Source organism: Setaria viridis, chromosome 7 (assembly GCF_005286985.2).
Source record: "Setaria viridis chromosome 7, Setaria_viridis_v4.0, whole genome shotgun sequence".
NCBI lineage: Eukaryota > Viridiplantae > Streptophyta > Magnoliopsida > Poales > Poaceae > Setaria > Setaria viridis.
Genome location: NC_048269.2, coordinates 30,969,208 through 30,983,908, shown reverse-complemented (window position 1 = coordinate 30,983,908; position 14,701 = coordinate 30,969,208). Strand labels below are relative to the sequence as shown.

General features: G+C 44.3%; 1 protein-coding gene across 5 annotated transcripts; it reads right to left on the bottom strand.

Moving 5' to 3' along the window:
- Positions 1-2,728: 2,728 nt before the first annotated feature.
- LOC117862474 (pentatricopeptide repeat-containing protein At2g13600) lies at positions 2,729-5,888 on the bottom strand. 5 transcript variants are annotated; one of them, XM_034745956.2, is made up of 5 exons: positions 4,170-5,888; positions 3,858-3,972; positions 3,425-3,576; positions 3,146-3,321; positions 2,729-3,050 (listed from the first exon to the last, which is right to left on the bottom strand). In XM_034745956.2, the coding sequence occupies exon 1, from the start codon at positions 5,694-5,696 to the stop codon at positions 4,194-4,196; it is 1,503 nt and encodes a 500-aa protein (XP_034601847.1). In that variant the 5' UTR covers positions 5,697-5,888; the 3' UTR covers positions 2,729-3,050; positions 3,146-3,321; positions 3,425-3,576; positions 3,858-3,972; positions 4,170-4,193. The 5 variants fall into 5 exon arrangements, with proteins under 5 accessions (XP_034601847.1, XP_034601845.1, XP_034601844.1 ...); XM_034745954.2 differs by having other exon boundaries at positions 3,146-3,576; positions 4,111-5,888; XM_034745953.2 differs by having other exon boundaries at positions 3,146-3,576; positions 4,115-5,888.
- Between the last annotated feature and the right edge of the window lie 8,813 nt (positions 5,889-14,701).

Genomic DNA, 14,701 nt, shown 5'->3' with positions numbered 1-14,701 from the left:
ACTGAAATTCAGCTTGAAACTGCTGTACAAAATCGACTCAACTTCTGCCGGATTCCTGCCCCTATGATTGGAAAACTTATTAGTCAATTACGTCTTCCTGTGCCACACCTTACCTTGTCCATCGTGAGTCCAATAAAGCTAGTTGTTTCAGGTGACCTCACAACAGTCCCTCTCCATGCAAAATATAGTTTCTCTGATCTGCTGTTTCAAACATAAGCAGTATTTACTACAATGATAGACATGAGAATTCCTCAGGTTGGCACACAATGATTGACATCATGCCCGTTCAGTACCTCCCTCACCAAACGCGAGCAAACCCGCCCACTCCTACGGTTTTTCTAACAACAAACAAAGAAAACGCCCGGCGTGGATCATAACTTTCCTTTCACAGCCACCAGCGGAGGTGGAGCGGAGATTGCAATGCTGTATCCATGAAAAATTCCTTCCAATAATCTTGATATCTCCCATGCCTATGCAAACTACTGTATAGTGAGAGGGAAACCTTTTCTTTTCACAAGCTGCGAGCCTTCATCAAAAAGTGGACATGGAAAAAGGACGCATATGCCAGCAGTAATATAGGCAGTGGCTGCAGCTGGCTCTGCTTGTTCAAGAACTGCGATTAGGAAAAAAAAATGCCATTCATTTGTACTGATTAGGCCCCATTCCAACTACCTGGCGGCAACAAGTCATCAGCTAACAATAATCACAATTCCTTCATTCTGGAAGAATAATTCCCCCATTCCAATTTTAAACACCTCATCCAATTAAGAATAATTCTGCTTAGGTCTCGAGCCAACTTGAAGAAATTGCTAGAAGAACAACTAGTACCACATCCATAGGCAACCAGCAGTAATTGATCCTGATGCAGAAACATATATATGCGATCATGCTAATTTTCACTAGATGGAGTGGCGACTATCTAATATAAAGTAGGAATTGGCGATTGAATTTCACTCATCATGTTCATCATATAGACTAGAGACTAGCTTATAGTACAATAGTAGCCATTGACATTGCAATTCTTCACGTTCACCACATGCATGTATGTTAAAACTTCAGGAATCCTTTCCAAAAGAAGATCCATTCTCCATTCAAGATCTTGCAAATTTTCTGTAACACCCCAGGTATCACGCAACCCTAAGATGCTACACAACTACACTACATTTAATAATTGAATCAAATGCGGGCGGTTCCTTCATAACCCAACAATGCTAGCGGACGAGGTATCTGCCAATCTTGGACATAACTCGTTGGCTAGCTAGAGTTTATGGTAGTTGTAGCTCGATGACAACTCATATCACAAGAAAGTATCTACATTAGACTCATCCTGGCTGCTGGCGATCACTATCATCGTTGTCTCTTTATGAACATTACACCGCACACTTCGAGTGCTACAGTCTGCATTATGAAATCCTGGTACCTCCCATGCATCCCTATGCTCATCACTGTATGTACATCGAGTACGGTAGAGAAAGGTATATAGATTGACTCAAAATGATTGAGAATTATGGCATGGAACATGAACATGCCGTTTTTATAGACCTAGCTCACTCCGACGTCCTTGGAATTCTGACTCAAAAAGTCATTTTCTATTGTACATTTGTACCACTTGACCTACTCTCACAATAATTAATATAACATGATTCATGTTTTCTTTCATATCTCAGCAATGCTCTATACATGCTTAACTGATTCACAAACCTTTTTGTCATGACAAATCAGACTATTGAAGTATAAATGATTTGTCCTGAAGACCAATCTCTTTCACTGAGAATGCACCAAAACCACTTTCAGCTTTCTCTGTTACTTTTTCAGTTCTTGCTTGTCATATAACCTTTTTAAAATCTATAAAATGACTTGCACTGTGGCTCGGTCTTTTTCTCCAAAACAGAGCAAGAAGGATAAACTAATAAATATGGGCGTTTAATACTTGCATGAGACAACAGGAAACCCCAGGTGCAGAAACCCATACACCCTAACATAACAAGCTTGCAATACCACCGATGTCCATTTTCAGGAGGTATGAGAATTATTTGGTTTGCTGATACCTTTATTTCATTCCTATGCTTCCACTCTATAGAAAATTTACTTCTATGCATTCACAATGAACTAATAATAGAACAACTCAAGACAGAGACATAGCTTCTTCGGTTCTTCCTTAATACAGAGACAGAGACCATGTCCCTTTATACATAAATGGACAACAACTTACAAGCATTCAGTGGAGGGATTTACTATCAGCTGATGAATCCAGCAGTTTACTTATCCCCAAAACAGCTTTTCGGACATCCGTAGTACGAGAGGTGAACAGATGGTTCATGTAAACATTATTGCTCTCGCTGTGATAATGGAGGTGGAGATCTCAAAAACAAAAGAATGGTTCTGCAGAAGATGGAAGGGTAGGTTCGCCGTATTGCAATTTACTGTGCCTCACGCCACTATACAACACCACGAAATTGTAACCCAATAACAAAATGAACCATGCATACATATAATTGACGCTACTTTAACAGCCATGGATCATCATATTGTTCAATTCTGAACAACATGAACTTATCTCTGGTTCTTAATACGGTTTAAAATAGAAGTGTTTAACTAGTGGAACACACTGGTTTTTGGAACTGTCAAGATATCATCATGGTTCCTCCCAAGCCACAAGGACAACAGTTAATCCCAATCATGTCAGCGGAGAGTACATTGATAGTCATGTGCAATCTGAAATTTTAGATTGGAGTATATGATCTGAGCCTTTTATTGTGATTCAAGCAACACTACAAGTGACCGTTTAGTTTCCTTTATTTAATGAATAATGTAACCGTACACTAATCGGCAATCTAAGATGAAGTCAGCTCCTGACTTGAGCATTGTTGGTCATCTAGAATGTCAACAGCTTCAGGACGGTCAATCAGGCACCATGTAGCCAAAGCATGCTCAGTTCCAGCGTGCAGCTTAGTGATTAGCTAATGGAGCACTTGTCATCCCGATTCCTCCCAGGCCCATTCATCTTTAGGAACATGCACCTGTGCTACCTACTAGCTTCAGGCTCACTCCTAGAAAGGGGAAACAGGAATTGCAGAGGATTCCTTAGTGAATACAATACCAAGAACGCAAGATAAAGAGATTCTCGGGCAAAGAAGAAAAGTACCTGACTTTGATCTGCTTACTCAACAGAACAAGTAACTTTTTTTTTTCGAGGAACTACTGAACAAGTAACTGAGAGCTGTTGCACATATATAAAGAAACTCTCCTTCAAAGTGGTTAAACTTTTCTCCTTAATATCTTCACTGTATTGTTTCACTTCAACTTCCCAGTAAGGGCAGCCTGCCAAGACAAGCGAATATCAGGTATTAACTTTACTCATTCTTAGACTAGTCATGACCTTGCTTGTAGAGACACGGTTAATTATCAAAAACTAATTCTGCACCAATGTCCTTCACTCCAAGATGCATCCATCACGTCCTCATCGAGACCAAGTACAGAACAGTCACTAAGAACTAGCCCATTCGATGCTTCCCAAGCGTAATCTGCACCCATGCTCCTTCTAGCTTGTATATGTTCTTGTAACTTAACACTATGCTGAAACAAAAAAAAAACATAGCAAGGACCAAAAGAGAGAGTCGTGTCATAAACTACATAATGCGGATGTGACTTCTATTAAACTAACAAACAGATAAAATTAATGTTGGCGAAACAGTTAGTGAACATATTAAGAGGAAAATGATATTGGATGAAAGGAAGGGCATGCTACCAGGCACAGAACTGAGAAGAGTATCATAATCTGCTCTGAGCTGTATGTATATGAATTTAAGAACAAATAAACATGGGGTACTCGACAAAGAGAGGCTAGTGCATGATACCTTTGCATTTGCTGCATTTACTTTTTGGATAATGGAAAAAAATCCAGCATTTGCATCATCAGATGAGCACAGCCAACCAAATGCAACATGTGGAAGAAATATTCTGATTTCCAAACTGCAAAAGCACCATAAAATTCAATAATCTCAGTCTCGCATTTTTGATATTGAACAGCAGGTCAAAACAATTGTGCATCATATTCAGCATTTGGAGCCATGATGTTACAAAGCTAACTGTTTCAATTAGGATTATCACCTACTTGGCAGTGAGATACATGCCACCTCTGACAAAGCTGTTGAATAGAAAAAACTTGCCTATGTTCCTTGCAGAGGTGTCAATCATATATCTTCCTTTAAAGAATCAAGACTCCGCAATATTTCAAACAATTCAGGATGAGATTGGTCGGTCATTAGAAAAACATGAACGCCATTGTACAATTCAACCCAGCTACACCCAGGCTCTTTCTTGACACACTCCCTGCTCATGCTCTCCCTGATAGTCCAGGTCTCATGCCAATCGTTCTCAGATGCATGCACACTTGATAGAGCAACCCAGTTGCTGTGGTTCTCAGGATCAAGCTTGATCAAACGGGATGCTGCAAGTTGACTCAACTTGGCGTTCCCATGTATTCGAGATGAGTTAAGTAATGCACTCCAAGCAGCAATGCTAGACTCAAATGGCATATTCTCAATGAATTCAAGAGCTTCTTCTAGGTAACCTCTCCTGCATAGAAGATCTGCCATGCATCCGTAGTGCTCAGGATGCATCTTAACTGAGCTTTGACCATCAGACATCAAATTGAAGTAGTGACAACCCTCTCTGACAAGTCCACCATGGCTACAAGCTGACAAAACTGCAATATATGCTATGCCATCCTGCTTTATGCCCAATTGTGCCATCCTATCAAACAAGCTGACTGCATCCTGTACCCGACCAAATTTGCCATAAGCTGAGATCATTGTAGTCCAAAGAACAGCATCCCGTGACGATGCCACCTTGAAGACAAGCTCTGCTGAATCGACACACCCACACTTGGCATACATATCCAGTAAAGAGTTCCTCACAACGACATCTGCCTCAAATCCGCCACCAACAACCCGTGCGTGCACTTGCATCCCCTGCTTCAACAATGCCAGCTCCCCACATGCATCAACAACAATGGAAAACGAGAAGCCATCCACACCAACGCTGGAAGAAACCATGGAAAAAAACAACCTCAGCGCCTCCTCTGCCTGTCCACTCCCAAGAAAAGCTGCCATCATCGAGTTCCAGGCAACTATGTTCCTCACCTGCATCACCCTGAACACTCTACAAGCATACTCAATGCTCCCACACCTCGAATACATATCAAGAACCCCATTCTCCACAACCGGGTCGACTGGACCATGCAAGCTCATCTTGATAACCCTGGCATGGATTTCCTTCCCGAGAGCAAGTGCATCCTGGCCGACACTGGCAGAAGCAAGCAATCCTCCGGACAAAGAGTACCCGTTGGGCTCGACACCAGAGCCCACCATGCGCCGGAGCAGCGCGAGGGACTCGCGGTGCAGTCCCTGGTGCGTGTGGCCGGTGATGAGGGACGTCCAGGAGACGACGTCCGGGTGGGGCATTTCGTCGAACAGGTCCCGCGCGTACCGCGGGAGCCCGCACCGCAGCGCGAGGTGCGCCAGGGAGGTGGCGAGGATGGCGGAGGCCGACAGGCCGAGCTTGACGAGCACCGTGTGGAGGGGACCGACGTGGGGCGCCGAGCGTCGGGCCGCCACGGCCTTGAGCGCGCCGGCGAGGGAGGTGGCGTCCCATGCGGGGCTCGGGCTCGGCAGAGGCGCGCTCAAACGCGACATGTCGCCAAGTCAGTGGCCCCCTGGCAGGGAGTGAGCCAGTGAGGAGAAGACGTTCTTGCCCGGACGGGGGCAGAGAACGGTGGCGCGGCGGGTGTTGCCGGCGGGAGAGCTGGGAACGCGGTGGCACGGAGGCTCGCTGGCGGTGTCCGCGCGAGCGAAACGGTAGCTCGCAGTTTCCGGGGGGTCCATTGTTCCCCTCCCGATCCGACATTTTATTTGAACTTTTAAAGTAGTTTTATCTGGTAGTAGCTTTCTATTTAAAACTTTTTTATTCGTAGTATAAGCTTTTAAAGGCTTCTTCTTTCACATAAGTTTTGGATAAAATTTCTTCACATAAGTTTATGGTAGAACTTTAGAATAAATTTTTCGAGATAATAACCAAAATAAGTTATCGAAAAAGGAAAAGTAAAGATAAAGTTCAACTAAATAAACACAAAGCGATAAACATAATAAAATATTGTAAATCGCAACAAAATAAATCTTTCAAAAGGACCCTAGTGTAAATCAATCCCTTTTGGAACCAAGTGATATTTCTAGCTTTCAACATATTGATAAGTTTAGTTTTTATTTTAGGGTGATTTAATTATGACCCTTTTATATTAATAAAGGTTTGTTGAATTTTTTTTATTTTCGCTAAAATTTAGAAACAATGTTTCGAATCGGTAATGCTTGATTTATCAACAGATAAAACAGTTGGTCCACTTTTAATTTTTTATGTCCAAGGGTTTGTCATAGCCGCCTCGTAGGTGTATATCCAATTGTTTTACTATTCGCTTATGATGCAATTTGTAAGGCTAATTAATAGTCACTATAATGAGAAACAAATTATGGATGATATTTGGAACATTTTGCTTACTTTATTCGATGGTTTGACGAGGTGAATGTTAAATATAGATTTTTTTTCATTTTAATTGATAGGAAAATATTAAAAATCGTCGCACTGGTGGAAATTCATTTTTTTTACATTAACGAGCTGATTGCAGGGATGCAGAATCTGTTGACTAATGAGCTTCTAATCATGGACCTAGACGGCGCACTTCAAGTTACATGATATTGTATGCATGGTACATCCATGCTTGAATTACTGATGGAAAATGGAGCTTTAGTCCTAGTTGGTAAGCCTCATAGCTTTATTCGGGACTAGGGGTCCTCCTCTTTAGTCCCAGATCATTCACCCGGGATTAAAGGGGCTGCCATGCAGGTGCATGCACGTGGCTCCTTTAGTCCTGTTTGGTATTACCAACCAGGACTAAAAACTTTTTTATTTTTAAATTTTTTTCCATATTAATGCTAATTGTTGCTTCATATGTAACCATTCTAGTGTGTTGGATGGGCTGGTCACAGAATAAGCTATTCTATAGCAATCACTCATTTAATGGTTTATCTCGTGGCACACTTTATTTACAAGTTTTGGTAAGGTCCACAAATTAGACTTTTTAATGGAGCCAGAGATATGTTCTCTCACTCATCAGTCACCATATAACATGTCTCTCATCAGTCACCATATAACATGTCTCTTCTCCCTCGCTCTCTCCTTAATAATGTACCCTCTCTCCTCACACACCTCTCCGCCATACACTGCAAAATTTTGACTCAGCTAGTAACTTTGACCACTATTGGAGGAGGCCTAAAAAGTACTGGTGCATCTGCACTCTCTTTTTTTTTTGAAACATAATTATGATGACGGACTGATCCTAGGATTGATGAAGTCACCAAAGACACCTCAAGAAAAAAAATTAAAAAGATCATGTGCACTGTCTATGCTAGAATAATCAAACAGGCTCAGGTTTATGACGATAGGCTGTGGTTAATTTTGTGATTAATTTATTGATCATCTGAGTACAAAATGGGAATGAGCACAACTAAGCAATGGCCTCCACTTGATTGTACCACTTACCTCTGAGAAGAAGTACTCGCTCCAGTCAGGACAAGGTTTCGTTTCAGACAACTCAAATGACCCGCAACTATACTCTTCTGCTGTCCGAAGTGTCAAATAATTCTCCCTGATCGGAGGAACTACGTGGCCATTCGATTTTCTGTTGGACGAGAGCGCTGCCCTGGCGACAAAGTGAAAACACACGCGTATGTTGACGGGGAGGAAACGGTGCCGAGAGCACTTAACCACAGCAGAGATCGTCCACGCTGTGCCGGCGAGAGCTCCATCTGCATGGGTTTCCATTGGTTTATGCAGCTGTCCAGCCAGTCGCCCAAGCCAGACAGGTACAAGTTTCTTTCTAGCCCACAAAACGCCCCCTGAATGTCCAGACACCTCCCATGCCTATTCCTGATTCGTTCTCTCTTTTTTTCAATACATGCATCTCGTCTTGACTCATTGTAAGACACGCATTGCCCCTACGTTGGCATATGTTTTATAGCCTGCCTTTCCTCTGGTTCATTATTTATACCATGGCCGGGGTCATATTCTGTCTCTTGCACCATGCATGCATTTACCTTCTTCCTGTGGTATTACTTGTATGCACCGGTCCCTCCAATCTTCACGCCGGTGGGAAATTAGCCTTTAGTCCCGGTTGGTAGGGAGCAAATCTTCCAAAAATCCATCCGGGATAAACCAATCGAGACAAAAGGGGGGTCTTTAGTCCCGAATCGTTCAACCGGGATTAAAGGGGCTGTCCCGGTTGGGTTTTCCAACCGGGACTTAAGTCCTGCTTGAAATTTCAGGTAATTTCATGCATCACATACTATATATGACACATGTGACATACAAATTTTTTTCTCATAATTAATATTGAAATCCTCTCCATTCTACCTCACATTTACTCTCCATTCTCCCTCACATTCTAGCTCAAAAATCCTCTCCATTTTCTACTTCACATTCTAGCAAATAAACTATCCATCTCCATTATACACATCAAGTTGTTTTAACTAATACGAATCGTATATAACAAGCAAACTATCCATCACATTCTAGCTCAAAAACATGTATAAATACAAATACTCTTCATTCTCTCTCTTTCTAACAAACAAACTCATTTTTCTCCCTCTCTAAAGCATAAAACAAAGCATAACAAGAGGATGAAGTAGCTAACCTTCACAACACTTTGGATGAGTGAAATCCCCACGGAAATAAGGGGAAAAAATTTAGGCAACACCTCCCCTAGACTTGCTTCGGCACCATGTAGAGGGGATGAAGCTCTCTGTCTTTGTAGAGTGGACTAGCTCGGGCTGGAGGAGGAAGAAAGGCAGAGGTCTTAGAATTCAATGGGGGATGAGTTTTTATCTCGGTTTAAAAGTCAAACCGGGACAAAAAGGAACACATTTTGTCCCGGTTAAAGTTTACTCCCGGTTGGAACCACCAACCGGGACAAAAAAGCGCAACCCTTTTGTTCCGGTTGGAATTACCAACCGGGAGTAAACTTTTTATCCCGGTTGGTAACTCCAACCAAGACAAAAAGGGTTGCACTTTTGTCCCGGTTGGAGGTTCCAACTAGGACAAAAGGGTGCCGTCGTTGGTGCCAGGATACTAGCCGTTACAACTGGGACTAAAGGGGACCTTTAGTCCCGGTTGCAAATACCAATCGGGAGTAAAGTTCTGCCCCATTCCAGCCTACCGTGGCGCGTCTCCTTTTATCCCGGGCCAACTTTCAGGACAAAAGGGGATGCATGGAAGGTGAGTTCTCTACTTAGTGTCACATGATAGTTTATCATCTTTGGTACTGTAAACAAGAGATGCTATATTAATATTTGTTGCCTATGGGGGTTTAAAATACATAGAATTTTGATCCATTTTTTTAACATAAATGACTTTGAACTTAGTAGAACTCTTGCTAAGTACCTTCATCTTATTGAGAATCAAAGAGACCTCGGATCAATGGGTGTCGTCAAATATGTCGCTATAAATCGAGGATGGTCTAGAATCACACTCTGAATGCCTCGCTGTAAAGCTAAATATTACTACCTCCGTCTTATAATATAGCTACTTCTAATATTTAAATTTTATCCCATAATATAACTATTTTTAAGGTCGTCTCCAAGTGGCTTATTTGGCATAAGAGGTCTAAAATACCCTTCATGCATGCAAATCAATTATGGCATGTAGATCTGCATGCAAGGTTGCCACCAATTAAATAGGAAAGGTATAATTATTCTAAAACTCTAGAGTAGCTATATTTTGGGACGGAGGAAGTATTGTATTCCTTCTAGACCTGCCCAAGTGTGCTCCATCATAAGAGAATTAATAAGGCCACGAGAGTACCAGGGGTTGCATGAGCGCGCTCCACGGAACACACCAAGACGATCTAGCAGCACCCTAGCTGCAATTAGTTTGTTTTTAATTTGCAACTTTGAACAAGGGAAGGAAAGAAAAGCGAGGGGTTATTTGTTTATATAAGCTGTCCTCCCTTATTCAATACTAACTAGCCATGATCAGAATCAATTTTTCTCTGTTACATCATTCACTACACATGGCAACTTCTCATCTGCTTCTGCCCCGCAAGAGAAGAGAGGCTACATTGATACTGTCCCCTTCTGGTTCTAGGGGTTTAAAATTCACTGAAATGCTTACCCTCTTCTTAACATAGAATTGGAGTATAATAATCCTAGCTAGGTTGCCGATGGTGTTCAGGCAACCACACTTTGAATCTGCACATATATATACCAGATTACGGAGGAATTTGGACCGCTGCAATTGGAGTATTATTTGGACCTTTAGGCCTACCGTACACTCGAGAACCAGGTGACCCGCCGCACATATCCACATACACACGCACACATACCCATCTTATCAATTTTCCTTTGTTGTACGTCTCTCTCACAGCTAATAGGTTTATTAACGACCCATTCGAGCTTTGCGCACTGGATTACCCAACACGATAGTTCAGCATGGTCACTCATGGCATGAATCCTCCTTGCTCGATCGGGTGCGACGGTGAGGCGGCCTGCATTCTGCTGTAGACCTGCTCATGGGATTGAGGATGTGCGATTGGTCTCGTCTTGGGTGCCATACATAGGTCTCAGAAATACCCAAACTCTGCCATGTAAACAGACTTAATATCCTAATACCTCCCGTGCCTACCAATTATTTGTTCGTTGCAGAACTTTTGTAACACCCAAAATTCCATCATGAAAATAATGTAAGCAACTCGGTCTAGTTTTTCGTGCTCTAAGGATTAAATAAATTACTTTATTTAAATTACGGTCTTTAAATAATTAAAGAGCACTTGAAATAATTTTAGAAGCAATAAGTGCTTGGTAGAGTTTTTCTTTTCTCTTTTCTTTTGGCTTTTGTTTGAATGCTTGCTTTTGAATTTCAAAAGAATTTGAATTGAATTTTGAAAACTTTAACTCTATTTAAATTCTCAAAAACCCTCCACCTCTCTTTCCTCTCCTTGGGCCGAAATCCCTCCTCTCTTCCTTTCCTTCCTTCTTCAAGCCGGATGGGCCTATCCGCCGGCCCATCTCCTTCCCCCTCTCTTTTTCCTTGCGCAGGCCCATCTCCCCTTCTCTTTTCTCTTGGGCCGCCACCTTCCCTCTCCCCCTCCCAACCGAATGGGCCCTTTCTATCAGCCGGCCCATTTTTCTTTTTCCCCCTCTCTTTCTTGCGCCGGCCCAACTCTCCTTTTCTCTTTGGGCTGCCACCTCCCTCTCCTTTCTTCCCCACCGACCGGCCCAAATCGGCCCAGCCGGCCTGCTTCTTCTACCTCCAGACGCCAGAAGCTCCAGGGACGCACGCACGGGTGCCGTGCGCCCCCGGTGCGCCGCCAACCGGGGCCCCCTCGCCTCCCGGTGTCCCTTGGCCTCCCGAGCCCCTCCACGAACTCGCGACGACTCCCCTCCCCCACTCCCGGCCTCAAATCGTCGCCCATCCTTTCCTCTCCCCGGAAACGGCCGCACAAGCTTGAAGGCCATTAATGGCCGGCCGACCTTCGATCTCTCCCGGGAACCCCTTCCGCTCCTCCCCGGGGCCTATAAAGGTCGCCATCGACCTCGCCCGGAGTTTCCGTTTCCGTTTTGCTACTCACCCGCCACTCTCTCGCACTGCCGCGCCGCCGCCCAAGCCACGCCGTCGCCCGTTCTGTCACCGGTGAAGCTTCTGTTCTTCTCCGGTGAGGCCCTCCCCTTCCCTTCCCTCTCTCCCTCCTCTCCCCCACCGAGGCGCCGCTGCCCGCGCGCCGGCGAGCTCGCCGCCGGCGAGGCCCCCCCCTCCCACGCCGGCGAGACCTCCCTCCCCGTCGGCCATGCTCCTGTGTGCTTGGTTGCCTGTTGGAGGAAGAAGATGGAGTTTTTGCGATCTAGTCCCTGAACTCTCTGTTATTCCTTTTACTTAATTCCTGTGTCTTGTAAATTTTCCAGAGAAGTCCCTGAAGTTCCTGCATTCTTTTACTTTAACCCGAGCCATGTCATTTTGTAGATCTAACCCTATCTTTCTCTATTTTTGCATGTTCTGTTCAGTATATATTTCTAAAATTCCATGCTAGCCCCTGAAGTATATAGTTAATTCTGTTTTAGCCCCTGAAACTTGTTTATCTCATATCTTCTTCGTTTTAAATCCGATTTCAGCGATTCTCGCGCTCACGCGATCGTCTCTGCATGAACGTTAGATTTAGGAGTTTGTTGTAAGCCTTTGCATATGTTTGTTGTACTGTTTTAATTATTCTTTGTTTGTTTGCCTTGTGTGATCGTGTAGACGACGTGACGTTCGCGGAGGAGCAAGTCCAAGAGCAGCCACCGTTCGAAGAAGAGTTCTCCCAGTTTGCCGAGGAAGGCAAGTGGCCTTCTCCCCCTGCATGTTCTTTTTGTCCCAATAATATCATGATTAAGCACTTTACTTATTTCTTGTATGTGCATAAATTTGACGGGAATGCCTATTAAGGACTTACCTAGTTTTAATCCTTATTCCTTGAAAACCTGTTTAATCATGTTGGGTAGACTTGCTAGTCGCTTAAATTGGGTTGGTAATGTGTTAATCATGAAACATGTTAATCATGCTTTATTTATGTTGCTATACCTGTTTAATTGCAAGAACACTTGTTTTAATCGGAACATGGAGAACCACCCAAGAAAACAGTACAACCACAACATCATATGGCTCTGATCTTAGCCGAATAATTAGGCATGTAGTTAGCTGGTGGCTTTACCGAAAGGGCAAGGAGGGGGAAGGTGTTGGGTGCACGATCCGGAGCAGTAGCCTTCGCTAAGGTGCTGTCTCATTAACGGGTTGTGGTCCGCATCGCTACTGAAACTCTAGCGGGCTACCAGTTATCTGCGTGTCTTTGTAAAGGCTTCGTAGTGGATCCCCCAGCCACTCACCAAAGGAAGTGTTTAAGGGCTTTGCAAACCCGGGCGACACGGGGGACCACGAGTTGTGGGTAAAGTGTACGACCTCTGCAGAGTGAAAACTGATATATCAGCCGTGCTCACGGTTAAGAGCGGCTTGGACCCTCACATGATAATTGAACTTAAAGATGAGATTAATCTGTGTTACCTTTACCTTTGGGTTATGTTAATGTTATATGCTTAATTGGGTTGGTATAAACTTATATCTAGTAATTAGGTGCTGCTAATAAAAATTTGACCAATTAAAACGCTAACCGCTTAAAAGCCTTGAGCCATTCCTTGTGAGCCTTGCATGTTTCCCCCACCTGCTGAGTACCAACCATAAGTGTACTCACCCTTGCCCAAACGCTGTTCAGAAGCTTGTGATGACGGGGAGTTCTTCGACGACTTCGAGGAGTTCTAGGCAGGCGGTCCACCAGTCAAGCCTGTGGAGAAGCTGCGCTGTGTGTGCGTGCGTGTTAAGTTATCGGTGAACGATTAAAGACCTTCGTGTCTATCACGCTGAGTGTAATAAAGTTCTTACTAGTTTATGTACGTTTTTGAGCACTGTCTTTGATGTATTCACTGATGACGTCAACATATGTGTGAAAACGGATCCTGGCACACATATGCGATGCATTCGGTTTTATCCAGAAACCGGGTGTGACAGAAGTGGTACCAGAGCTGTGTTGACTGTAGGACGCAAGCCTAGATAGAAATGGACGTGAATAAGGACTCATTTTCTAGCAAGCCATGTCTGCTCTCAAAATGTCTTAATTTCTCATAAAAATCTATTTTATTTTCATTCTTGTTAAAATTTGTTCATTTTTTTTTCTTCTGAGTATCTGTTCTTTCTTTTGTCAGATGGTCAGGACCAGGTTGACCGCTCGCAAAAGCACTGCAGGATACCAGGCTCGCATTGCCCCCGCTCAGCCAGCTACTCCGGTTCAGCCTGTGGAGGAGGTTGAAGAGGATCCGGAGGAGGTTTACTTCTACGTCGAGATGGAAGATGGCAGTGTCATAGAGGTCGACTCGGATGGGAATCTGGTGACCCCGACAGCATCACCAGCTGCCCCTGCTTCAGATGCTCCTGCACCAGCTATTTCTGCATCAGACGCTTCAGCACCAGCTGATCTCGCTCCGGCACCTGCTGCTGATGGTGGAGACCCGGACGACTCAGGGGATGATAGCGATGGTGAAGAAGATAATGATGAAGACGATGAAGATTACAACAATGACAGCAGCGGCAACGACAATACCAACAGCCAGGGTGACAACAATGGTGGAGATGAAGATGGTGGACAGCAGGATGTGACACCAGTTTGTGACTACCAGACTTCAGATGATGAGCCTGGATACTTTCCCACACTGCTCCGGGAAGTACTAGAGACTCTGGGAAACTCTGTGAAGCCCCTGTACGTCACTCACCGTATCACCCACGCCACCATGGATGACTACTACTCCACTCAGGTCCACATCAGGGAGCGTTTGGCGACTTCCAGAGGCTTGAAGACTTACAGGGCGCACGACTCCACTACGCCTCACGCCACCTACGCCGCAGCCGTCAGCGACGCCGCCAGGAGAGCTCTGTCAGCCCTCTGCTTCGCTCACCGCGAGGAGTTGAGCACCACCGTCTATCGACACCTTCCTCGCCGAGTCAGTGGTACTGAGGACACAGCTGTACCGTTGGGAGAAGCTGGAGAAGACCGCATCAACGTCCTTGCTCGAGTCAC

What these genes read in the sequence shown, in the direction of transcription:
- LOC117862474 (XM_034745954.2), bottom strand. Translation starts at nt 5,696, where the DNA reads ATGTCGCGTTTGAGCGCGCCTCTGCCGAGCCCGAGCCCCGCATGGGAC.